The sequence below is a fragment of the Charadrius vociferus genome, unplaced genomic scaffold (assembly GCF_000708025.1).
Source record: "Charadrius vociferus isolate BGI_N301 unplaced genomic scaffold, ASM70802v2 scaffold19, whole genome shotgun sequence".
NCBI lineage: Eukaryota > Metazoa > Chordata > Aves > Charadriiformes > Charadriidae > Charadrius > Charadrius vociferus.
The window spans coordinates 2,940,032-2,967,188 of record NW_009650173.1 but is presented as its reverse complement, the minus strand read 5'-3'; the positions used below and the strand labels follow the sequence as shown (position 1 = coordinate 2,967,188).

The 27,157-nt window shown below is 37.0% G+C and overlaps 1 protein-coding gene across 1 annotated transcript; it reads left to right on the top strand.

Moving 5' to 3' along the window:
* The first annotated feature begins 348 nt into the window (after nucleotides 1-348).
* On the top strand, nucleotides 349-27,157 carry QSER1 (glutamine and serine rich 1). Its single transcript, XM_009892672.1, has 12 exons — nucleotides 349-428; nucleotides 1,707-1,871; nucleotides 5,206-8,910; nucleotides 11,566-11,861; nucleotides 13,349-13,465; nucleotides 14,091-14,224; nucleotides 16,490-16,701; nucleotides 18,337-18,474; nucleotides 19,765-19,862; nucleotides 24,103-24,255; nucleotides 25,657-25,752; nucleotides 26,348-27,157. The coding sequence occupies exons 2-12, from the start codon at nucleotides 1,733-1,735 to the stop codon at nucleotides 26,486-26,488; spliced, it is 5,229 nt and encodes a 1,742-aa protein (XP_009890974.1). The 5' UTR covers nucleotides 349-428; nucleotides 1,707-1,732; the 3' UTR covers nucleotides 26,489-27,157.

The following is a 27,157-nucleotide window of genomic DNA, read 5'->3' as shown; positions in this document are numbered from 1 at the left end:
TCCAGTGTTTCTTAGAGTTGAACTAGGAAGACCTGTGTCTTTCTGACCTAGTCCTTTGTGGACTTTTTCATGATCAACTTTGATTTTTGTAAGGTGTAAGGTCTCCATCTCCCCTCTCCGCCCCCCGTTGGCTCGTGTAGTACTTTTTTTATCTGCTTAACATTTTTAGTGATGTTCGAGCACAACCACATCTGTCAGATCTTGGGCTTATGTTCTCTTTTATTTCTGCAGCTTTTTGGCTTGTGGTTGGGATTTCATAGTTGTCCTTAGTATCTATAGCTGTATATTTTTGTTAATAGTGTTTAATTTCTTCCTTAGCTTAAGCTATGGAGGAGGACATTCATCACATTCAGAAACAGATCTTCACAGGCAGACATACACAGCTTCTCATCAGCTTTCTGGGTACTCTACTACACACCATCCTACAGGTAAGTAACTGTCCATATCGTGAGATTACAGCTTAAATACCTAAAGAAAAAAACCCCCAAACAATTAGATACAAGTTGATGAATTTTATAATCAGAGGGGGTTTGTCATGCAGGTGGTGCCAAGTGATATTAGAAAAGCTGAGTTTGTAGTAGAAAGTTAACAATCAGTTGTTAGCTTTTATCAAAATGTTGTAAGTAGAAAGGAAAATACAAAGGCGGGGGTATGCTCAATAACTTATTGTTGGTTCTTAAATAAGCTGCATTTGTTCTTTAACATACAGCTTTTCAGGATTTGGCCTATGTGTAAGGACCAAATGTTAAGTATGCCTCAAAGCCAGCTGCAGAAATCATGCCAATTCTTTTAGACTAAAACAAATAGAGAAAACTAATGCAAGTTGGAACACACTGCATGTGTACTTACATGTGTAAAATAAGACATAGTGCTGGGGGAAAGTTAAAATTCACTTTAAATATAGTAGCAGGTTAGGGGATGTTACATCTGCATCAGGATCTGTCTGTGATTCTGGTGACAGACTGTTTCCATGTCAGGAGAAGACAGGGCATGACCTCTTCATGCTGACTTTGCAACCCAGTTTCTGAGGAAAGATTTTTGAGCTTATGTGCTGGCTGGAATCTGCAGTCTCTTGGCCAGGACCTCGGTCAGGATGATGGAGGATCAGACCTGCAGAGAACATTTCAGGGCATAGACCCTGCAGTCTTGACATAATCTCAGTTACTGGGTATTTCCAGTGCTTCCTATCGAGCCCACTGCCATTGAAGGGTGTGAGCAACAGGGAACACACAAATGTGTTTGTTGAAACAGGGAATGCAACCAAAACTGCTTCTCTTGTGCCAGTCCTACAGAAAAGTCCAAACTGCTACAAGCTACCTAAAGTGTGAAAAGGGTGATACAGAGAAGTTGAACCCATTTAAGAAGGAGTTATGAATGTTTAAATAGTTCATGTAAAGAGTGGAACAATGAGTCTTCAGAAGAAGGGAGAATTTTATTGGTTGACTTAAATATTGTTTTTTAAGCATCATATTTAACATATATTTTTAAATGTATTATTAAATTTATACTCAAGTTCCAGTTTACAGTTGCAACGCTATAAACCAGTTAAACACTGAAAAATCAATGTACTTTAATGGTATTGCTAATGTTTCGTAGGTTATTTTTAGTTAACTATGAATGTATGTCCTTGCTACTTGTTTGACCTTCTTATAAGTTCATCTGAATTGTGTGTTTGTTTTGTTTCATTTCCCCCTACTCTCATCTAGGTCTTTCAGGAATATTTGATACCAGTATGCACAGTGCTGGAAGCAACACTAAGGAAGCTTCTTCAGTTATGAATTTTCTCTCTGCTATTGAGTCTCGTACCGCTCAAGCAGTCTCTTCAGGATCTACCCTTTTACCACAATTCAGGGCTCCTTCCTGGCAGACAGGTGAAAAATTTCTGTTGAAATAAAATTTTGTCGTGATTACGTTGAAAGTTTGAGAGAATTTGAAACAAAAATACCCTGACTAGCTGAAAAGGCTAAATGTTTTCTACCTCTCTTCCATCTCGGTATTTAAAAATCTCAAAATCAATGAAATAACATTAGCAGAAGAATTATATTACAAGAATAATTATATGAGCAGAAGTTCTAATTGTTTAGAAGGAATTTAGATGCATAGGATATTATTTTGTCCAATGAGTCAAATTTATTTTCCAACTTTGTTTGAAATTAGTCTCGCTAACACCGTAAGCATATTCAGGTAGACTACCTGTACACCATAGCGGATCTTTCGTTCTCAAACTCTGTTCCCTGTCATAGTTGTTCTGTGATATTACTACTAAAAGTCTGCAGATAACTTTAGCCCTTTTGTACACAGAAGTAATGAGCAAGGTATTCTCAAAAAGAGGGTCTGAAGTGCATGTCACATAGAAATAAGTGATCTAATTTACAAATAAACATGCCAGTTTTTTGGCAGACTGACTGCCTTCTATAAACCTCCCCCATCTGTCAAGCCTTCTGTGCAGAGCAGGAAACTTTGCATATTTTGAGCTTGCTGTAGACAGCCACACCAAGATAAGTGTTGCTACTGCATCTGTGGGTAGTTTCAAGTTATGTTTAATCTTATGTGGTGATTATGCAGCTGTGCAGTGAATCAGATCTATTCACTGATCTGACAGAAAAAGTTTGGGTATTTTTTTTCCTTTGGTGGAATGGTTTTCCACTGTATCAGCAAGCTGATCTGTGTCTCACTGCAGCTGTATGATCGCTGGTTCTGATTTAGGAGACGTAAGGTAGGAAGAGGGAAGACTTCGACAGTCCTTTTGAACTGTTTGCACTTGGTGTGTTAAGTGTAATGTGCAGCTGCATTCCATGAAGAGCTACTCAAAAAGTTGAGGAGAGAATGTGGCTTTTTATTCTCCATGGACAAAAGCAGATATGTGGGAGTACAGATGAAGAGGCACACTGTGAGTCTGTTAAAATATCTTAATATAAATCAGTGGTGTTTAGAGTTGTGATGACCCATCCTCACATCAGATTGTCAGCTGGGAAGAAATCTTTTTTTCTCTTCGTCCTAGCATTTTCTCCATTGCAGCCTGCCTAACAGTGAATTGTGAAGAATGGGGAGACATGCTGTGGGTCGGGTTTGATGTTGATACCAGTGATTGAGAGACTTCTCAGTACTCATTACTAAGAACTCATCAGTAAGCCCATTTTCAATATTACCAGTTCTCTGAGCTTTCTGTTGTCCTTTAATACTTTTGCTGCTTTTCTGTATCCCTCAATCCTCCCAAGTGTCTTTTGAGAGCTTTGTCTTCTACAAACTTTTTTGATGAGAGAAAACAAGTGCTCTTTGCTCTTCAAGAGCAACCCTTCTTTCTTTAGAAGGGTTTTTCACTTTGGGTTTTTCTCCAAACCCTGCAACTGCTGATTTGGGGGGGAGGCGGGGGACGGATCAGTGTGTTTGTTATGTTGTCCTACCAAGTCTTCCTTTGATATGTGGGATGTGTTATCAGTGTTCTGATTTCTTAGGGCAGTGGGAGCTGTCTGTGCACTCAACTTACTACCTTTGCCATACTTTTTGTCTGCTCCTCTACGAAAGTAAAATATAAACCCCGGCAGTTCTGCCATAATAGTGCTTCTGTGAATGTCTCTTGTCTGGTTTAAGAAATTACCTGCATAGTAGGAAGGGCTTTAATTTAGGGAAGAGAAGGTAAAAATACAGGTTAGATGAGAAATGAACACCTGCAGTTAAAATAGGTATAAATTCTTTCCCTTCTTTGATGCTTCTGGATGCCCCTACCTTTGTGCTAGTGGTAGGGATCAGTAAAAGAGAACATGTACGTGATGTTGCAGATTTTTAGAATAGGAAAAAACCAAAGCATTAAACCACTGCTTATGCTTTCTTACTCATAAAGACTTTATTGTTGACTCATGAAAAATACCTTGGCATTCCTTCAGTACCATGTCTCTTCATATCAGTTTGTCTTGAACTGAAAGCGAGAAACAAAGACTTTCTTTTGCAGCTTCATCTGAAACTTCCAAAGCAATTGTGTGATTAAGTTGCAATCAGTTTAAGAGGGCTTAATACATTTTAAAATGCAAATGGATTATTTTTTTAACTGAAGCATTTATCTCAAAACAAGCTTTATTTACTGAGAGGTTTTTTTGTTTATTCTTAAATGATCTGAAGCTAAAAGCTCTTTAAGTATCTGAGAAGAACTGAAAAAGGTCAAATTATACCAGTAATTTTAATTTTGTCTGATTTGCATACCCTTGCAAATTTCCCAGTGGAAATTGATTTCTTTACAAGAAGTTTAAGCCTCTCTGAGAATAAACTTGCCTTCTTCACTTTCCTTCATAGACTTTAGAAATAGTACACAAACTTCACCAGTGCCTACAAGTTACAAGGTGAAAAGCACTGAACGACATGGATCATTGGTGTAAGCCCCAAAACTTGCAAGGGAATTTTACACTCCTATTTCAGTTGGAGTAGTCTATTCTGTTGAGAAATCTTGTTTAAGCCAGGATGTCATACCAATATCCGGATGCAAATAAGTAATATTATACCTTTCAGTTGGATAGTTGCTGTTGCACTGTGCAGATAGTTGCTGTCTATGGATATTTTGGACTCCAGTATTTCACTTTAGAAAGCATACAAATCATATTTATTCTTTGTATTGAAAGTCAAAGCTCTCCTTTAAGAAACATATATTACAAAGTGTATTAGCTATTTCACTGTAAGCTCTGAAATGTTTCACATAAAGTGAGTTATAAAAGTATTCATGAGGGTGAACGCAGGAGATGGGATCGCTTCTTTAACTGTGTATGTATTACAATGCTATGGTGTAATTTTGCCTTTTTACTGTATATTAAAGGTGTCCAGGGCTTTTGATCAGTTGTCCTCTACTATGAACCTCTTTTTAAATTGAAATAAAAACTAATAAAGAGCCTTCAGTTTCAAAGCAGAATTAATCTTGTACAATTTTATTATCCACAATTTGCATCTTCAAGATATGAATTTTTTCCCTCGGCAATTCACTGTAGATACAGAATTTGGAATTCTTAAAAAACCTGCACTTCCAGTTTGAAAATTACCCACGATAAGTGCCTCCCTTTATATGTTTTTGTTGAAAAAGTTGGTGGTGATTCTAAAGAAGGTTATATTTGTAAATGCTGTGATATCTTACAATTAAATGAGTTATAGAAATGCAGAGTGTTGTAACTTGTAAAGCTCCCTTATGCTCTTTTTCCCTTCTTGTTTTGTTTTTGTTTTTTCCAGGTATGCATTCCTCAACAGCCACAGAACTGTTTGTTACTGGAGCTTTGCCAACCTCTGGAACATTTCCACCAACATCTGCTTTATCAGCATATCAGCATCCCAACACTTTCAGCAGTAGAAACTTTGCTACTACCCCTTCTCTTACTCTTCAAGATACTACTTTCAGTGCTACGTCAAACGGTCTCTTAACTACCCATGATCCTTTATTACAGATTAAAACATCACAAGGCACTGTTCCAACTGCTTTGACGTTTGAGCGCCTAGGCAGTTCTGTTTTAAGTACCAGTATACCACCTCAGTCGTCAACTTATCGTTCGGCTCAAGAATCTGCACCCCATCTTTTGCAACCTCAATTTAGTTTGTTGCCTTCAACCCTTGGAGGAGCTCAGCAGGTTTCTCAGGCATATAGCACATCTGTCTTTACTGGTTCCACTGCTTCTATTGATAGAGCACTTCAGCGAGAATGTAGTGTTATTAAACACCATCAGCGGCCTTCAAGTACTCAGTCTGTTCAGGCTCAACTGACTGTTTCACAGCATTCCTTACACAGCTATTTAACAAGTACAAGTGGAGTTAATTTTCAGGATACATCTAGGCACTCAGCATTATCCTGCAGTCCAGTTGGAGATGTTACTCAGGTGAGCAATGGAGGACCACAGCAGAAGACTTCTCAAGTCACAGTGGAACTCGCTCAGTCGTACACGTCTGCAATTCCATCACCTGGTTTTCCATCTGCTTCTACAGCAAAAGTGAAAAACTGTTCCGCAAAGCAGCCTCCAAGGTCAACGAAGACCCCCAAACCTCAAAGTGTAGCTCCCACTGTGCAGACACAAAGCTATGCCAAAACTGCACAAAACCAGAGTTCTGTCATTACAGGCCAAGCACAGATCTATTCTACAGCACAGCTCCCAAGCCTCTTGTCGGTCAGCCAGTCCCAGAACTATGTTTCATCCCAGGCTCAGAATGTGCCACCTGTCAGTCACTCACAGGATTTCTCGACCAGCAAGGTTGAGAAGCTGCCCTCACTGTATAAAACGTTGACTTTTTCTGGGCAATCGCAAACTATTACTTCTGATAGTCAAACTCTAAGTTACTCCTCAGAGGAGCAGGTATTGACTTCAGTTCCAAATGAGAACTACTCTGGGCAAACGAGGGAACATTCTTCAGTCAGCCAATCTCAGAGCTATTCTTCTAGTCACTCTCAGGGTTTATCTCCAGTTAGCCAATCCCAAGTTAGTTTTTCATCTCAATCACAAGTTTTATCAGCTGTTAGTCCTTCAGAAAGCTATTCTTCAGGGCAGTCTTTAACATTAACTTCGCCTTCTCTTTCCTTTAATGCCTCTCCTCGGATACAAACTCTTCCAGCCTCGAGTCCTAATCAGAGCTATATTTCTTTACATTCTTCTCAGAACTCGCAGTCACAAGAATCGTCTTCTCCGCAGTCTCAAAAGTTTTTGCCATCTGTCCAGTCTCCTCCTTTTGCATCCCCGGCTCATTCACAGACACTGCAGAACAACAGGCCTTCCTCAGAAACAAAGTCGTATGTTAAAAGGAAGTCTGACTCTAATCTGTATGCCTCATCAAAACAAGAGGAGGAATTATCGATGCAGGATATGCAGGCATTGCAACAGCAAGCTACTCTTGAATCTTCCACTCAAAGGCTAACCGATGAGGAGATCAATGCTCAGGATGCGTCGTATAGGGTCTCAAAAGCAGATTGCAGATACTCTCAAAGTGTAATCAGAAGTAATTCTCGTCTTGAAGATCAAGTTGTTGGACTTACTCTTCAAGGAACAAAAAAAGATGAAAGAATGGTCAGTTCTGTGGAACAGCTTTCCCAACATATTGGCCATATCACTAGCCTAAGCCATGATATAAAAAAGACAGCTAATTTAATGCAAACAACACAAGTAACTGTGAGTGCTAAAGAACTAAACCAGCAACATTCTCTTATGCATAAGGTACATGAAAGTAAAGCTCAAGAACAGCAAGGCCAAGTCATTAGTACACCATCGCAAGTTCAACCTCATGCTTTAAGGCACGGTCCTCAGCTGTGTTTGCCCAGCGCACAGGTACTTCTGGAGTCAGCCTGTGACTTGCAGATTCTTCATCAGTCAATACTGCAGTCAGGTTTAGGACAAGCAAAGGCGTCACCGCAAGTGCAAAGAATACAGAGTCCTCAGCAGGTGACACATCCATTCCTTCAGATGGATGGTCATATCATTCAAAGTAATGGAGGTCATTCTCAGCAACAGCTTCATACTCAGAATTCGGAAGTAATGAAAATGGACATTTCTGAGCCCTCAAAACCACTACAGCAACATTTGACAACAAGAGATCATTTTACTCAGACAAATCAACATGATTCAAAAAATCAGTTTGTTTCTCTTAGTTCAATATGTTTCCCAGAATCTATACTTCTCAGCGATGAGAGGAATATATTATCCAACGTAGATGACATCTTAGCAGCAGCAGCCTGTGGAGTGACACCATCTGACTTTGCCAAATCAGCTTCTAACGAAGAGGAAATCCAGTCTGTTGAAAATAGTGAGGAGTCAAAACCACAATTCCGATCAATGGATGTACGACATGTATCTTCTGCTCTCAGTGCCTCACCTACTGTAGTTGGAAAGCCAGCAAGCATAAGTAATATTTCTCTGAATGGAGGCCAAATTACTATAAATCTTACACCGGTGTCAACAATACAGACAAAAACTGTGAACCTTGATCAACAACACATTGAAACCCCTGATCAAAATGTAGCAACGAGAATAACCTCTCCCACCCTTGTCCCTGGTCAAGAGGAGCAAGAACAAGGGTCTGTTCCAGTTAAGAAACAATCTAGCATCAATCATGAATCTGAAGAAGATAATGATACTTCTGCTGATGGTGCATTGAACTCAAGAGAGACAGAATTTGTTTCAAGCGGTAAGAGTCTAAGTGAAGAAAGTGCTGCTTCAGAGCATGACTTTAATATGGGTGGTGATGATGGTACAGTAGCAGGTAACCAGTCGAAGGGTCAGTTGCAGCCACTATCTGTGCCCCAAAGTGGAGATGGAACCATTAGTAGAACTGAAGAAGAATGCCAAGATTTAACTCAAGGGAACCCTCAGAAGAAAAAAAGCAAAGGAAAAAGCCAGAACAAAAATGCTGCAGAAGATGACAGTGCAATTCAGAAACAGGTTAAAAGAAGTGGACAGTGTAAACGACAAAATTCAAGAGGAAACGACTCCTGTTTGACATACTCTTCTCCTGTTTCTGAAAGTTATGATACTTACCAGCATCAGGAAAGAATGAGGCAAAAAATTAAAGAAGTTGAAGAAAAACAGCCTGAAGTCAAAACGGGATTTATCGCATCTTTTTTAGACTTTCTAAAGTCTGGGCCAAGGCAACAGTTTTCAGCTCCAGCTGTACGAATGCCAAACAGGACTAGGCGACCGGTTACCCAAATGGTTCGCACCCCTTGCCTACAGTCCTCTGCAAAGCCTCAGCCGGCAGTGGCAGCAGTAGCACCTGTAGCTGCTGAGGTTAGTGGAGAAAGTCCAACCAAAAAAGTTGACGAAGAACTTAAGAAAAATTTGGAAACGTTGCCTTCGTTTTCTTCTGATGAAGATGATTCTGTGGGGGGTAACCACGATCTTCAGAAGAGCATCTCTACTGCATTGTCAGCCCTGGATGATACATCTGACAGAAAGAACAAATCAGGTAAAACAGTTACTACAAGTGCATATGTTGAAGGAGGTTTCTGTAGCTGAAGGGCAAAAAATAAAGAATAATTTTAGCTATCTTCAATTCAGGTAAAGGTTTTGATTGGTGTTAATCACAGACATAATAAATAATGTTCAAAAGGTGTGTTGACTATGATTTTCATCTGGAAACCTCAACAAACCATTGTGTCAGACGTTTCAAATCTATTATAAAAAAATTCTAGCAAGAGAACACAGTAATAATTGCCATTAGCAGAGGTTAAATTCTTCCTAGATAGAGTTGCACAGAATATATTTATGGAAACAAGTTTTGCACTTGTAAACTGAGCACTGGTTTGGCTAGTCTTGTCCAAGGTGGGACTCATTTGACTTTGATTTCAGCTATATGAATCAGGAGTGCTGTAGTTTTGTGTTGATATGTTGTTAACGAAAGAATGAAATCTGGGAAGGGTTGTTTTGGGCAGGGAGGGGCAAGCAGCAACCACTCATCAGTAGTTTTCCACACACTTTTCATTTTCACTTGTTTTACATCTATGCTGTAGGTCGGCGTTCATAGCTTTTAACTGATGCTGCTTTGTTCTGAAGTATTTTTGACGTACAGCATATTTTTGACTAGATAGACCTTTTCAGTAAAGTTTGTTTTCTCTGGTAAGCAATTAAAAACTATCTAGCCAATCACAAAACTGTACTAATTCCAGAGAAATACCATTGCCTTCCAAAATAATCTCAGGGAGAAAATGAAACATTTATTCAACTCTTCTCAGGACCCACAACCCATAGGCTGGTTCTTAACAAAATAGAAGAAAGTAATTTTTTCTCTTTTTAGATTAAAGGAGAGAGGGAGATTTTTTTTTTTCACTAGAGTTGACGTGATTTACTGAGAAATACGTAGCACAATTGAACTTAAATTGTAATAATCAGACCTAAAATATCAGAAAAAGGTTACAGAATAAATGATATACTAAACAATACCTCGCCCTAATTACTGGTCTATTTTCTTCTGCAGAGATTTCTATTAAATTGTTAAGTTCATGGAAAAGTCTGTTATGTAAGATGAAGTTTCTCATGTTTCTTTCAGTTGGATATGTATTTTAAACAAGAAAGCAGTGACCTTTTTTCCTTCAGAAAGCCCAAATGTGGACAATGCCACGGTTAGCCTCTCGCTGAAGCTTGTCAGCTTTAATAAGCCATGTTCTGTGTACAACTTCCTAAGGAAAGATTTCAAAAGTTTTTTGTTGGATGGGCATTTCCATTAGTGTTTTATTTGCAATTATTTCTTTTACGGTATTATTGTATCTTCTTTATTATTGTTAAGGTTGTAATATTTACACCACAAATTCCTTTAATTCACCTTCCTGTTTTGTTGTGTACAAGACTGTACATCATACAAGATGCTTAGTAATGATGTCTTTCCTACTTGCTGTTATTTTGCGGATTTTCTAGTAATTCCTTCTTCTGTCTGTTTTTGTACATAAGTATGGAAAGACAAATATTAAAACAGTCTTTTGTTGGTAGTATTAAGTAGTGTATGTACAGTTATCTGCTGTTCTGAAGAATGTGTAAATGTACTTGGGGAACTAATAATGCTGTGTCTAATTAAAGCTGTCATAGATTTCACTGAACAAAGAAATACAACATATTTGCAATAATGTGATACAATATATCCAGAAGAACGTATTTCATGGCTTAGCAATTTTACTGAAATGATTTAATGAATCTTCATGTATCTGGTATATAGCTTTTGGATCAACACATATTTAAATCATTTGTTTTGTATGGGTTGTGTTAAAATGCATGTCACATTATCTTTTTTCTATTTTTTTCAAGTCAAAATCTCAACAAATAACAGTGATTGTAACAAAACTGTAAAATGGTTATCTTCTCAAGTTTGAAGCCAGTCTCCTAAATGATGTTAGTAATTATGCTATAGCTAATATAACTTGATTTCTCTTAGATCAGCAAGTCAGTGTTAAAACTAATATGTATAAAAGAGTGTAAAGTAATATCTAAAAAGGATTATAATTTTTTACAGGTGGGAGAGAATAATAATTTTGAAAGGTGGGAGTTTGTTTTGACTCTGGGACACTAAGGAGAAGAAGAATGTTCTTCCCTGTCTTTATTTTGATCATCAGTTCTCATTGCTCACCTCCGTGAATATTGAAAATTATGAGGATCTAGCCCAAGTTTTAATCTGGAACTTGCAGTTACATTATTACAAGATACAAATTACAAATATACAAATATCATACAGCAAATATTTTTGTATTTCATGTGTGTTTCTCTTTCCTTATCCAATTTAAAACAACTGCTTACTACATTTACTATTGTATTTGCTTATTCACACGAAGTACAACAGTATTTTCTGTTGCTCTTGTCTGTAACTATCAAATTGTTTCCTAAAGCACTCACCTTTTTTATTTCTAGATGCTAATAGATGCAGCAGTTTAATACAGAGGTATACTAGCCACAATATTTTGGTTTTGCTTAAAGTCTAGTTGTGGCCAAAATGTTTCTATTTTAATGCCTAGAATAGTTTTTCCTAGAATAGTTGTTTTTAATATGTATTGTAACAGAAAAGAAGAAAAACAAATATAGTTCTCTTTTTACATTGCTAATATTTGATAATTAACTAAAACTTGGGTTTTTTCTTCAGAAGCTGAAAAAATGGCAGTTGTTACTGCTGCTGCCGCTGCCACTACTGCTGTAATAAAGCAGGAATCTCCACAGACGGCTGCTCCTGTAGTCAATGCGCAGGACAAAATGAATCCAGCTGATGCCTTAAAAGTAGCTCAACAGGATGCTGTGACTTCAGACCAATTGGCAAAAATACAGGCAACTGTTGCAATAGAAGGATGTACTGATGAGGAGAATACGGACAGTGGAGGAGAGGGCATGTACAGAGAACGTGATGAATTTGTAGTGAAGATTGAAGACATAGAGACACTAAAGGTAATCTGGATACTCACAGTGAGAAAAAAAAAAAATAATCACAAAGTCCTGCACATTAATTTAGCCTCAATAAACTACCAAAAGGGGAAAGGCTGCAGATAAGTTTTCTGTTGCAATTCCAATATTCCCTGGATGCTGCCAGGATGCCTTAAGGTGTCTTTCTAGTGCAGGTTATGAATATGTTTTGTATGTACATAATCCGTTTTATGCTGCATGCATAATAAAGCAAATCTGTGTGCTGGTAACCTCTGTTAGAACTTGGAATTACATTCTTTTAATATTAAAAAGCATAACTTTTTCACTACCTGTTTTGGGGGTTTTTTTAAGATGATAGTAGGCTTTCAAGTGTGAGGTGTTGAGGAATTGACATTTGGACTTTTCAAAAGATCTTGGAATTGTCTTTTCTTTGTAAGGGGTTCTGCTTGCTATTCCAACAAGAAATGGCTTCCGTAAGCAACCAGGGCAGCTTTTTTACATGAGTTTATAGGAATGTTACTTGTTTTTGATGTCTTGCTTTGTATTGTTTTTGTTGCTTCTCCATTTTAAGTTCTTCTGCATGTTTGCCTTTCCTTTTGTTGCTATTATAGCCAGAAATATTCTTACCATTAATTTCTGATACTTTTGATTACTTGTCTGTGTTCATCCTCTTGAGCTTAAGTTTCAAATGAATTCATGTAGCTTTGTCACATAAGGCAAGTGTTACCAGTTTATAAAAATACTTATAAAACTGATTAAGTTTTGTTACGCGATAGTTTGAATTTTAAGCTTTGTGGTGTTTATTTCTGTAGTTATTTAAACAATCATGCAAAAGGAACCAATACTTGATGATATGTTTTCCAAAAAGAGAATTTTTGTATTAGTAGTTTGTGTGTAGGATTTGTAGAGAATTCTTATGAGAGCTGAAAATTAGAAATTTGTTTTTAACATAAAGAGTTTGACTTGATTTTCTTTCTAACTTTTTTTTTTTTTTTTTTTTACAGTTAAGTTGAACTGAAAGTGTAAAAACTGGTTCATTAATTCATACTGAACTATCTCTTTTCACATTCATGCAAACATCATGCTGTAATGTACCTGGGCTTCTGCTACAGAATCTCTAGGGACCTGCAAGCTTTTTGCTACTTTTCGTGATTCTTGCATTTTTGTTTTAAAATATATTTCACAGAACAAAAGAATTAAAAAATGGAAAAGTGTTATATTGCTTTAAAAAGTAAAGTTCTGTGGCTCAGTTGCATTGTACATGAGTACACCATGCTGTAGGCAAAGCTGGTTGGCACAACTTCATCGCTCTGAAAGTAAAGTTTGTGGATTATTATAGTTTGTCATACTGTCTTGATGCAAATGGCATGTAATGACTAAGGGACTGTAGTTTTGAATTATTTATTTCCATTTTATTTCTGGGTAACTTGCTCGAAAAATACAATGCACAAGCACGCTTCTGGGAGAAAAAATAAGCACCCTTTTTAGCAAATAATTTTATGTTCTTACAGGTTGCTTTGCAAACAGGAAAAGAGCCTCCAGCTATTTGGAAAGTACAGAAGGCTTTATTGCAAAAGTTTGTTCCTGAAGTGCGAGATGGACAGAGAGAGTTTGCTGCTACTAACAGTGTGAGTCTTAAAAATTCCTTATGAAGCCTCATAGGAACTGATTTCCTTAACAGAAGTCCAGGAAACAAAATAAAATGTGATTCTGACACACATTCTTAGCAAGCATCCTTGGGAGGGGAGGGGAGAAAAGGTTTTTTGATTTCCTCCTACTCTAAAATTGTCTCTAAATATATTCATGGGCAGATTCTTGGCTTTCCAGCACGGGTTCTTTGGTATCACTCAGGCTGTGTAAAGGAACATGTTTTCACAACCAAAATAAAGTCAGTGGAAGCAGGCTTGTGAAACAACTGCTTTCCACAACAGGAAGGCTACAGATAGGATACAGTTTCTACAGGCAGCCTTTTGCCAGGCAGATAATCCTTTTGGGATAACACATGGGGAGGATTAAATAAAGAGAGAAAACGAAGCCCAAAGTACCTCCTGCCTTATTTTCTTACTTCCAATAGTATGTGGAAATCCATTGGAGAATTTCTCTTAAATTATAAATGCTGTAGGATGGCTCATCTTTGCATGTAAACAGGTTGTTTTTAAACTGACTTCTTTTCCTTAGTGTTTAAATTTTTCATCGTTAAACTGAATAATTTTACTTAACAGAAACACTTGTATGTTTTTGGTTTTATTTTAGTATCTTGGGTATTTCGGGGATGCAAAAACAAAATACAAACGAGTGTATGTGAAGTTTATTGAAAATGCAAACAAAAAGGAATATGTCAGAGTATGTTCAAAAAAACCACGAAGCAAGCCTGTACAGTCAGCAAGGTATTTTATTTCAATTTGTTTTTCGTTTTGCCATACTGTTTTCATATTATGGACACACCTAGAGATTTATAACTAAAGCTTATGTTAAGTCGGCTTTAAGTTGGAAACTGAGAACTGTGTGTTTTGCTTTAGGAAATGAGATACAAATTCCTGCCATATCAAGGCTTCCCTACCTCGAATCTGTGGATTTCTGTAATCCTTCATTTTATAGGTGTTAGGGCTCCACACGCTATTTCTTTCTGTCATCTTTTGCCCTGTTACTCAACATAAGAATAGAAGCCTACAGCTGATTTTGATTTTTGTATGTTGTTTTCTCCTATCCCGTGGACTTTGCAAATTAGGTACGTTTTTCCAGATTGCTTTAACGACCATCGTGTCCCAGTATACTAGAGGTACCATGCTTTCTTCTTGATCCTGGAAACAATTTAAAAAGAAAAGGTGATTGTTGAAGTTGTTTGTTGCAAGGATGTTTTTCCTTCTTTTGTATGTCCTTGCACACTGAGGGTACTTTACTTTTCTTATTGCACCTGCCCTACACCCTTCACCCCACCCTAAAAAGCCTTACACCTTTGAGTCGTCCCATGTAACCTCTATTCGTGCCTTAAAATCAGTAATTACAGTAGTATTGCTTTTAAACCACCAACAAGGATAAATAAAACCCAAACAAATCTGTCACTCTGGAGAGACATGTAAAGATTTCAGGGCAAACAGTATGGTTTTGATTATTCTAGTAAATATACTGCAAAATGTTGTGACCATAAGCATCTGTCACACAGGTACTTTGGCTATCTCTGAGACTTCCTCTGTCACCTTCCTTCTGATAAGGTTTTCACTGTCATTCACTTGTGAAGGGTTTTGCTATTGCATTTTGTGTTGAACTTTGTGCTTTTGGAAAAGATTGCAGATTCTGTAATGTGCAAACTGTCATGCTTTAATGCTTAGCTTCTTTTATCTTATCACAACTTCCAATTAAATTGGAAGGTTTTCTTGCTATGGATTTTCAATAACTATAATTAAATGCACATATGTTTTATTTATCAGATGTTAGTAAACAGTAATGAGAAAAACTACAGTGCTCTTCATTCAAGAAATAACTAGGTTTTTAAGTCTGGTTTGCTCTCAAAGAAAGCAACGCCGTCAGATAATCAGTTTTACAATTTAATCGTGACCTACTTAAACTAGCCAGGATTTTGATGCTCTTTTTTTTCTTGGGCTATGGAAGACTGTTCCAGAACCTGTTCCTCTAGTGCTCTGAAACAATCCTGTCTTTTAGCCAAAACGTGGTCGTGATTAGCTTGTGTCCATATGTTCTTCTTTCAGTACTGTTTTTGGCTTTTATTTCTGTCTTTCCCTGGTGTTTTTGCTGCATGATATGTTTCTGGAGAGCAGTCAGGTTCCACCTCTGTCTTCATTTCACTAAGCTGGATTAATCAAGGTCTTTCATCTTCCTCATCTAAGGCAGGCTTTCCATTTCTCTAATCGTCCTAGTATCTATTGTCTCCATCAGTTTTGGTTTGAAATCTTCATCTCTGACAGATGACTAGAATTATTCTCAGTGTTCCAGAAGATACTAACAATGTTTCTACTGCACATTTCCCTACTTTCCCATTTGGACAAAAAAATCTTGCCTGGCACTTCCCAGAATTGTATTCCTGGCCATGTTCTCAAAACTGTAGTGCATTATTAGTCCTAAAATATATAACTTCGTATTTATGATATTGAGTTTCCTGTTTGCTTTCCTGTTTTGAGTGGTGGGAAGAGAAAGGAGAGGAATTGTCTGGTTTCTTATTCCAGTCCTCAAGATCCTGCATTTCCTACATTTTTACCTGGATGTTATTCTCTCCCATCTTTGTATGGATACAATATCCCAAATTCACTTTGTCAGTGAATCTCATTGATTACTAGTATTTCTTCAAGTCTGTCAAGTGTGCCTTTTTTTTTATTAAATAATCAATTTTAATATTAGCTCAAATTTCCTGTAGCTCATAAATTCTACTGACATTAGGCAATTTAAATTTTCTGTGCCTGTCAGTCTAGTTATAAAATTGGAATACTGTTTAATCGTAGGTAGTTGAGAATAATTGTTACACATTATATCAAAAATATAGTACTATAGTGTGTATTACCTGATTCCTAGTTAGTGACAAATAAGTATATGTAATCTGTGGTGAATGTATTCTGTTTAAATAAGACTATAGCTGTTTTATTAATACCAGAACTTCTGTGGTAATTATTTTCATAAAGATCATCTTCGTAATATTGCAGGACTATTCATTGCAAACCTAGTAGTAGCAACAACAAAACCCCTGATCCACCAACACCAAAACCAACAGCAACAAAAGTCTCTTCTGTGAAACCCAAAGCTAAACAGCCAAAGGTAAAGGCTGAACCACCACCAAAGAAAAGGAAAAAGTGGAAAGAAGAGTTTTCATCTTCCCAGTCTGATTCTTCACCTGAGGCCCAGAGTGATGAGGATGGTGAGTGAGATACTATTGTTAGCATCTAGGCCTATTTCAACTTTACTGAAAATAGTATTATAAAAATATGCTGCTTGATCTTGCAGATTTTTCTTTACTAGCCCCAGGAAAAAAAAATAATCTAAAATCTGCCAGTGTCATGCAAAACTGATTTCATAAAACTTTGTATTTCTTGTTTGTGTGTGAGCACATGTGCAATGGAAGTTACCACAAATGTAGTTTATCAATTAGATAAATATATTTTTACTACTTGCTTTCTAAGATAGGTACAATTGCAGGAGAAGGAGCTGATTTGATTTTCTAATACGCCTCAAGAATTGGATTCTTCTTTAATTTTCCATTGCGACCCTGTGTCACGTCTAAAATAACATTCCTGCAATGCCTGTCTGCATGCAGATGTGGGCAGAATTCAGATGTTACTGTTTTTTTTTTTTTTCAAAACCCAAGGAGAAGAAAACAGTTGATATTTTGGCTGCTTCATTGCTTGTCTAAATGCCAGCTGTTCAAATGCAGCCTGCTGAGCAGATTTGCTGTTAAGACATTCATGGTGTCTTGGAATGTCTTTCAGATACGGCATTTGCAGTAATTCTCCAGAACAGAAAGGAATTTTCGAAGTGTAGTATGTAGATAGTGATTACCTGTGGTAGCAGATGTACAGTGTTTATCGCAGTTTTTTGTTTATTTCCTGTATATTTCCTACCCATGCTTTGTATTGCTGTATTTCCAAAGCATGTTGGCCGTGGTGCCTTTTAAAGATAGATGAGCTAGGGTTGGTGGTCTGGAACAGTGCCTCTGCTGAAGGCAGCACCTTTAAAATAACATTTTTTCAAGCAAACTCACTCAAATTAACCACTAGTATGTACAGCTGTCCATATTTAAAATTTGAAGTAACCTGGTGGAGATAGTCACCCATAGAAATGTGGATATCTGAGAAAGTGTAACAGCCTTGCTAGCTAAATTAACTGCAAGATAGTGGCATCATACATGGAGCCTGTAAAAAGCTCCAGAGTGCTTACTAGTACTGATGATTACTCCATGTGCGTGTTTAAAATTGCTGTCTCTGAAAAAAATAAAAGCTTCCTCAGAATAAGTACAAATATGCTTGCGTTGCTTTGCTGGTAAAATTTGGTTTATGTGTTTTTTGTGAGTTGGACAATTAGGTGGGCGTGACTTTGGTGCTGTGCAGGCTCCAAAGTGACATTAGTGCTTTTGAATGTTTTTCTGTTGGACGACTTTGAGGTTTGTGGGTTTTAGGAGGTACTTGAACATGAAACCTGCAGTTAGGGGACTTAGCTTGACTAAAGTTATTCATTATCCCTTTTCCCTAGACTTTCATCTACAATAATAGAAAAATGTTTAAAATCCCTAAAATACGATAATCTAAATGCTGATAGTTAGAAGTAATTGTAAGTGTTTCTACGAAAAATTGTACCATTTGTACCAGATTTGGCATTTGTACCTACTTTTGGCATGTAAGTAGTTTGAGTGTTATTTCTGATTGTACAGAGTTTTAATCTCTTGGGATACCAGTAGAGGTCACTTGTGTTTTAAGAGAGAAAGCCTTTAGTTTTGAAAAACACAAATATTTGCAGGCTGTTAAAGGAAAAAAATTACTATATTCTGATTAATTTTCAGAGCTTGTACCTCCAGCTCCCCTTGTTACTCGATTTTTGAATACAAGAGCTATGAAAGAGACTTTTAAGAGCTACATGGAGTTGCTTGTTAGCATTGCCTTGGATCCAGACACAATGCAAGCCTTGGAAAAGAGCAATGGTACAGTATGTTTAACATTTGTATGTTTTTATTAGATTTTAAGGTTATTAATCAGTGAGGCAAAAATATTTTTTTTAAGGAAAAAAAACAACCACCAAACTTCTAGCTGCATGCCCATATCTGAAGAACACTTTATGCAAGTTACTTATATGTGTGTGCATATAGATGTATATTTGCACTATCTTTTTGAATAATCAAAAGTAATTTGGAAATACCGTTTTGTCTGCTTTGTTACATTAGGCTTGTGCTGTGAGTGACAGAACTGAGCTCTTTGTTCTGCTGTTACTATCTTTTAAAATCTTAGCAAACATTTATTTCAAATGACAGTGTTTCAAGAGTGTGTTTACTTTCTTAGGAAGAAATACCGTGATGACTATAAGTACTTCTGATTCTTGCTGCTATTAAAAATTCTGCTTTTCTGCTTTTGAAACCTTAAAATTCTGACCAAAGACAATTGTATTCTACTTTTTCTTTGAGGAGAAAATGTCTCAGCTTATTTACCGTAGTGGACTCCAGGATACAAGTCAAAACTGTCGTATTTCTTAAAATATAGCAAAGCACTCATATAAAGATAAAGGTCTCAAAAGAGCAGTCATTTCACATGTTACTTAGTTGCAGGCTGTTGTTTTGTACTATATTCTGTTTGCCTGTATTTAAAAAAGCCATTTTCTAGACTTTCCTTTCCTGGTTTGCTCTGGGTGTCTATCAATGCACTAAAAGCAAAGAAATTGACTTTTTAATTAGAAGTCTCCATACTGAGCTGTAAATTTTCATTCATGGCCGCATGCCTATGTTCAAATGTATATTGTGCAACTTACAGTGGTTTATCAGATAACTTTCATCAGTAAGCACTTTCTTCAATTTCTTTGTTATAAATGCCAACAGGGTCATCTCTTGTAATGTGGAACAGCGAATGTCAAAAACACATACTTGTCTTCGTAAAACTGCCAGTTGTATTGCACAGAAGAGGATTATCTAGGAAATGGTTTGAAATTGTCTCTTAAGATTTATGCTCTATATTGCTCTATCTTAATTTTTTCCTTTCAACAAAGAAAAGTCAGAGAAGGAGCAGGATTGCAGTTAGCAATTAAACTGCATAATACATAGACCAGTTTATCAGGCTGGTCCAAAAAAAAGAGATTTTTCTCTCATGTTTGAATTTAGTTTATGTGCAAATTGTATTATTTTTACTCCCACATTTTACGTTAATGGGTAGAAGTATAGATTGAATAGGGGTCTCATTACTGTGTGTCTCTTAATAATCAGCTGCTGCATTTTTTTGTCTTTTAGATGAGCTACTTTTGCCTCACATGAGAAAAATTGATGGTATGCTGAATGACAATAGGAAAAGGCTGCTTTCCAAATTACGCTTGGATCATACTTTCAAGGTATTCTCTTTTAAATTCTAGGATTTTTAAAGTAATACTATAAATAAGTCATTTGATGCATACCGTGCAGGCACAACTTAAAACCCAGAAGGCAAATTTGTAACAGAAGTGAATATGGATTTGAAAGAGATGCTATAAATTCAATGCTTGTATGTGGCATTTGGAGAACATTTTGTGATGGAGGAGTTTATACTGCAAAGGTAAAGTTCTAGTTTTACTCCCCGTGCTTTCTGGTTCATTCTCAAGCATTTTTTCTTTTAAGCTTCTCAAGTTTGCCAACAGAAAACCTATTTGCTGTCCTTTTAGAGCTTTTGGTTAAGTGATTGTATTGCCTAAAAACCTTAATAAACTTTTACATGAAATAGCTATGCTGTGGAGCAGGTGTCTCAACTTCTTTGAAGTAGAGAACATGATCAGAATAGTTTAAAACCAGGACAGAGGGACTTGAGAACAGCTCATTTGTGTGCTCTTTCATGTATCTTCAGCATGGAAGATTGGGAAAAGAGTGGGTGACAAGCCCATATTATAACAGCTTTGACAAGGTAATAAAACACAGGTCTGGATGTGGGCAGGGAAGAGAGCAGCCAAACCATCTCAGTAGAGAGAAGGTAAACAGGAGGATAATCACTGCAGTTCTTACCGTTCCCACCCAACCTCCAAGCAACAATGCAGATTTTGAAAGTGCTGTAAAGTGAATTAAGAATTAAGGTTATTTTCACTCATGTCTGAGAACTAGTTGTCCATGCCGATAATCAGGCTGATTATTTCTTCCTGTAACAGTTTTGAGACCAACAAGAGTAAAGCAGACCTGTCTGTAAACACCCTCAGACCAAACTTGCTCTTTCTGCCTGTCTTTCTCCTGTCCCGTTATGTCCACAGTAGACAGACACTTGGAGAATTAGTTGTCTCTGCACTGCTGCGTGTGTATTTTTGAGAGCTAGGTGAGGTTATTATTTGAGATAATAGCAGACTTGACAGGTCTGCTTTTTCGTAATGAAATCTTTGAAAGATTTTTTTTTTTTTTTTCCCCACAGCACATTCATGCTAAGTCTTGTGGGACACTAAGTGACCTTGTTTCAGGGATGAGAACATCATCAGTGAAGCTTTAATTCAGATGATTCTTGAACTTTTATATTGTTAGTTACACTGTTTTCTCAACAGCTGTACAATTTGTACCTGCTTGAACAGAATTTCTTGTGGCTTCCTCCTTACAGTAGGAAGGCAAGGGTAGGGCTGTGTACTTGCAGACGATACACAGAGCCTCAGAGAGGTTTTGTTTTTCTTTTGTGGTAAGAGATTTGCAGAGAAGATAGGCCACATTAAGGTAGGATACAAATTTGTAGAGTTCTGGTTACATTCACAGTGCACACAAAGTGAGAGGTAGCTTATTTTAGTTTTTCCTAGTTTAAGGAAAAAAAAACTAATATAATCTTTTGTAATACTAACATGTAATTACAGCTGTTTATTCAGTTGGAGTCCACAACTAATACAACAGCTTTGCTGTGTGCTCACTTGGAATCAGATTATGTATCCTATCTCTGAAGTTAGCTTAAGCCTGTATTTCATAGTATGATCTGCAAGATGTTAATGGAGCTACAGATGTAAAAACAGGGATCTGCTTGTGATGTAAACTGCAAGATAACTGTGTTACGGTTTGAAGAACCCACAACAATTTGTTGTTTAGACAAATACTCTATCACCCAATGACCCCTCCCCACCTGGCAAGGGGACTTGGGGGAAAAAAAACAAGGAAATACAGGGGTTAAAAATATAAACAGATTTAATAGAATAAGACTAAATAATTAACATTCATAATACTAAAGAACCAGTATTGAACCTGATCCCAATATAAAACAAGAGGATCACACTGAGCCCATTCTATCAATAGGAAGCTGTGCATTCCCAGCAGTGGACAGCAAATGTGGGACGCTGCGAGCGCTACGGTTTTGGGAGGAAGGGCTCAGGGATCTGGCACCAGGGCAACAAGTTGTCAGGATAGCAGCCATCAGAGAAGAGAGAGAAATCCTCAGCAAACTTTTTAATTTATATTGAATGTGACGTTCATGGAATGAAATAATCCTGTTGGCCAGCTTGGGTCAAGTGCCCGGGTCTCGCTCCTCCTCATCCCTGCACCCGGCTAACTCAAAAACATTGAGACCTTGAAGCCTGCCCACCATAGCTGGCTATGAAGTAAATATTTTCATCAATTCAGACACCAGAGTTTTCTAAAAGTGCAGTTTTCCCAAGTATTAGAAGAGACCTTACTGATAAGTTAAATTACTGAAAGAGAAATTAATCCTGTATTGCTCAAACCAGGACAGTTTGACTTCTGGTATGACGGCACTGACTGTGCCATCCTTCAGCCAATATTTTGGATAAAAATGAAACACCTAACTGTCATCATAAGCGTTTGTGTTGGTTAGTAAAAGGTGTTTGATATGCTTTAAGATTCAGGTTAATCTGGTGATAATGCAGGAAAGTCTGCTTCTTTTTCAGCTTTGATCAAATGATTAGTTCAGATATTGGAGCTGAATGAGGCAGCGAATCAAGGAATAAGTGAAAAATATCATTATTGTTCATGAGTGTCATTCAGTTCTGAATATTTTTTACTCTTCTACATTGATAAGTGTGGGTGAATTTAAGATTATCCTTTTTCCCCCCCACTGGCTACAGGTAATACGGAATATTTTAGCACTGTATTATAAACCAAATCAGACGCTGAAGTTAGCACTAAGTCAGTGTTTGGTAGTTTTGCCTGTAACATTCTTTATAGTTCTAATGCTTTATCGTGTCCTTTGGGTTAGTTTTGTATAAACAAAATTAGAAAATATTACTGTTGCTTTAGTTGAAGCTCGGTAAATGAAGCCTCTTAGCTGAATTGTGTAAATTTAATTTAGAAATAATTATCACCATTTTATGTCTTGTGCTCTCAAAGATGCAGAAATTGCTAGTATTTTCTTCTTCATTCCAATTCAAATTTGTCTGTTTTAGGTCAGTGGTCCAGCCACGTAAACTGTTCTGGTTAATAGGAATTCTCCAGAGGAAGGCAGAAGTGGCCAAAGTCCCTTGACACTCAAAGTCAACCTTCAGGAAGGCTATTACAGTGGATAGAAAACCTAAATAATTTAAACCTGCTGAAGTTGTTCCAGTTTGAAAGCATTATTGTATACGGACAGGTTAGCTAGTCCAGGTTACTGCTACCACTATGCAACTATCACTGTGCAGTAGATTTTATAGCTTTTTACTGAGAGGGATTTTTTTTTTTATAAAGGGAAAAATAGCTGATATGTATAAAGTACTAAGAAATTACAGGTGGGGGAGGTTTTTGAATTCTAGTGCTGCTTGTTAAAAGAAAATACAAAAAGTTAGTGAACTTCATATTTTAACTCAATAGTCCAAATTAGGTCCTTAAGCTGCAGCACTGATACATTTTTCTCTATATCTGATCCCCTTCCCCCCCATACTGGAGCATAATACAAAGATATATATGTTCATTTAACTCAATGTTTTTTTTCATGACCAGATCATTAGCATAACAGAACTATTTCAAAGCAGCTGTTAACACAGTGCTGTATTTGTACAACAAAGTTGTATGCAAAGTTACTCATGCAAGTCACGTAGAACTAAACCTGGTAGAAATGCAGTTCACTCCCATGCAGTTAATATGTCTTAAAAACTTGTGCTTTTTGAGCCAGCCATGTACATCACTGCGCATAAGCTTTTCTACCTGACAGATATGATAAGATGCAATTAATTCGTATTTTGCAAAAACTGTGACAAGACGTATGAAGATATTTAGGCATCCAATCCCTGCTAGAGTTGGCAGACTTCCTGTGCCTGACTAGGCATTAAGTACTTACACATCTCCAAGTAACTCGGCCTTAGAGATTCTTGGGTAGAAATGGAATGGAAAACATTTTAAAAGGTAAAAATTGCCTAGTAGAGCCTTTTTTTTGCTCTTTCTAATGAAAGAATCACAGATGATAATCTGAGCTACAATAAAAACTTCTCGTCTTCAAAAATTATAGTAGTCAAGAACTGGTGGTCATGCTTTTCAAACTGTATGTGGTTGCTTGATCTGATAAAGACCATTTATCAGGTCTTTGTGGAAGAATAAATTGTTTTATAATAGCCTGCACTCTAAATTCTCAAAGAAAAATGGCCAGTTTATCAGCAGTCTGGGAGTTTGGCCCTTCTGGAATTTTTCATAATCCTTTTTCTTTGTGTTCTCTCTTTAAAGAACGCTTTGGAAAACTTTCCTGAACTGACAGTGATCACTCGGGATTCTAAGACAAAAAGTGGAGGAACGTCTGTGTCTAAGATCAAAATGAATGGTAAAGCTTACAACAAGAAAACATTGAGGGCTTCTAAATCAACCACTAAATTAGCACAGGTGAGTGGTAAGAGAGTTTATTGCTGCCACCATCTGACTTTTAGTATGATAACCACATTTATATAAAATACTGCTTCATGTATTAGTGGTTTTGGAAGATTTATCAAAATATAAAATCTTTGTTGAGTGAGGAGTTGCTTTTTCTGTAACAAGGGGAACAACACTTAAAACAGTATATTCAATCACTGTTTTAACTCATCTGTGAAGCATAGTTATATTCCAGTAGGGAGACAAAAGACAATAAATAATTTCATAATTATTCCCCTATTTAAGTTCTGTGTTTAGACCCAAATGCTTTAAGTCTTCTGTAGCAACTAGTCAAGATTGCAGGAGGCTGAAGTGGTAGTATGCTGCTTCCCTAATGCAGGCAGCAAGTGTAGTTGGATGGGAAGGGAGAGGTGAGCGCTGCTGTTGCTGTGCTGCTCACTGCATGCAGGATGCCAGACAGCAGAGCCCTGCTAAAGCCTGCTCTGCTTCTGTCAGCGGCAGAGCAAGGACTGAACTTCAGCCCCCGTTTCTGCATAGCAGTCAGCCTCCTGGACTGTTGCTGAAGCGGTCACATTTTGCCTTCTACGTTGCAGTTGTGGCAAAATCACCGTGTAGCTTGTGATAAGTTTCTGAACAGTTTCTTGAACTTGCTGCAAAATCTCTGAAGTAAATGATACGATGGATTCTGGGTCGAAAATGAATAATACTGTAAAACTGAGATTAGGTAACACTTTTTAAAATTTAGTTGTATATTGCTCCTTTCCTCATTTCCAATGACAGAATGAAGCTGTGTATCTTACTTTTTAAAACTTTTTTTTAAAATTTAAGGTGGTAAAGCTCTGAGATGTACACATTGTTTATTTCCATAGTGTTCCTAGGGAACACTATAACTAGATTTTGCTAGGTACTGGCTCACATAGGCTTACCTCCCAGCAGTAAATAGCGGCTGGACAAATGACCTATAAACACAGCCCACACTCCTGTTTCTTGCCAAAGTAACATAAGTGTTAGGTAAGTATAGGTCAGCTCTTCTGAAGCACAAACTGTATGTTTTTTCACAATGATACTCATCAATCTGGTAGAAAAATAGTTACGCTTTGGTAATTCTTGCATTAGTTTTTGAGAAGGGGGTGTCTTGCCCGTTTCAGACTTGCAGTGCATTCGGGAGAATTGAAAGCATTCTCAAACCTAGTTTTGATAAAATAACGTGGTAGGGAAAGTGGAGATAGGAGAAAATTATGATGTCATATAAATTACAGTATACTAAAATACGTCAAAGCAATTATTTGAGTGGAGTACCCCATTTCTGAATTGTTGGGGGGAAAAAAAAATAATTTCCAAAAGAAAACATCTATCATATCTGTGTCTTGGGAAATAACATGAATTTACCTAAAATAACTGTTCTTTTTGCAGGAGTTTACGGTAGATCCAGAAAAAATACAGTTGTATTCTTTGTATCATTCACTCCATCATTACAAATATCACATATATCTAACATGTAAAGAAGAGGTAAGTATTGTTCACTTTGAGATCCTTTTTACATTCATTGAGGAAATTTATTGAGAGAATTGAGTCCAACTAGAGGGACTGTTCTCTTCTTGATAAATGAGTATGGATCGTGGCCTCCTATTTTAATTCTTAATGGCAAACAAAAGGATATGCTGAACACATATGTTGTCCCTAATGGGCACTGCTGCCCAGAACGTTCTGATATGAGGCTTACAAGAATTGTGTGAAATTAGTTTCCCTCAGGATAGGCAAGCATTCTGCACTGTTCCAAAATAAACTAAACAAATTTTATCAACGTGTGTAACTCCTCAAATCTAGGAGCTACTCTTTTTCTTGGAATGCCTGTTCCTTTCTTTTTCTGCAAATCCTTGGTGGAAATACTCCAGGTAGCAGAGATGTAAGAGTCGAGCTCTGGCTCAGTTGTTAAGAAATGCATTTTTGGGGCATGTTTTGTTGTTTTTAAATTGTAAAAGTTTTCTTCCAAAGAAGAGTCTTATTTAACTGCAGAATACTATAAAAATGAAATGCTGACAGCCTAACATGTATATGTGTATGTCTCTTTCTTTTTCTTTCCCCTCTTCTCTTTTTCAAATAGATTTCTTCTGTTCAGAAGAAGAGTGCAGATCTAGGACAGGAAGAGATTGTGCAGCTGTGCATGAAAAATATAAAATGGGTGGAGGATCTTTTTGAAAAGTTTGGTGAACTTTTGAATCGTGTCCAGCAGAAATGCTCATAACAACAATGTATCCCAAATCTCACGTTTTTCAACGGCACTAACCTGATGGAACAGAAGGCTCAGAGAGAGGCTCTGATTTCTTTTACAATGCCAGACTGCGTTCTTGTTCGTAGCCATTTTTATTTCTCTTTATGGAACTTTGTGCCTTGGCTCTTGCTAAGGAAAAGTGACGCTGCCAAGGAAATCAGTCCTTTGGAGATGGAACTAAATGTAAACCTAACCACATTTTTAACCTGAAGAATTATTTTCTATTTTGTAAACTATCGGATAACTTAGCTTTATTTTCAGAAATGTTTTTGACAAATGATAAAGCATGCACTACATATACTTTTTTTCTTTAATGCTAAAAAGATAGCAACACTTAAAATACTACAGATTTTTCCATCCCTGACTAAGCAATGGAAAAGTCAGCCTTGGGGTGAACTAATTTTTACATGTCTGGCCACCAAATTTAGAGTTTTGTACATTTTGTGAACAGAGCCGGAGTGACATCAGCTTCTGCATACGCATATTGCCATCATAAAATCCAGAAATGTCATTATGCTTTATGGACTCCTTTTACTATTGTCATGTTCAGGAGACTGAACATGGAGTTGGTGCAATCCTATGACTGCTTTTTGTGTCAAATTATATTGTAATGAAAGACAATGACCTTAACTATTTTCCCTG

What these genes read in the sequence shown, in the direction of transcription:
- QSER1 (XM_009892672.1), top strand. Translation starts at nt 1,733, where the DNA reads ATGCACAGTGCTGGAAGCAACACTAAGGAAGCTTCTTCAGTTATGAAT. An exon ending in GGCCCAGAGTGATGAGGATG is followed by an intron (nt 16,702 to 18,336) that starts GTGAGTGAGATA and finishes ATTAATTTTCAG; the next exon opens with AGCTTGTACCTCCAGCTCCC. An exon ending in AGCCTTGGAAAAGAGCAATG is followed by an intron (nt 18,475 to 19,764) that starts GTACAGTATGTT and finishes TTTGTCTTTTAG; the next exon opens with ATGAGCTACTTTTGCCTCAC.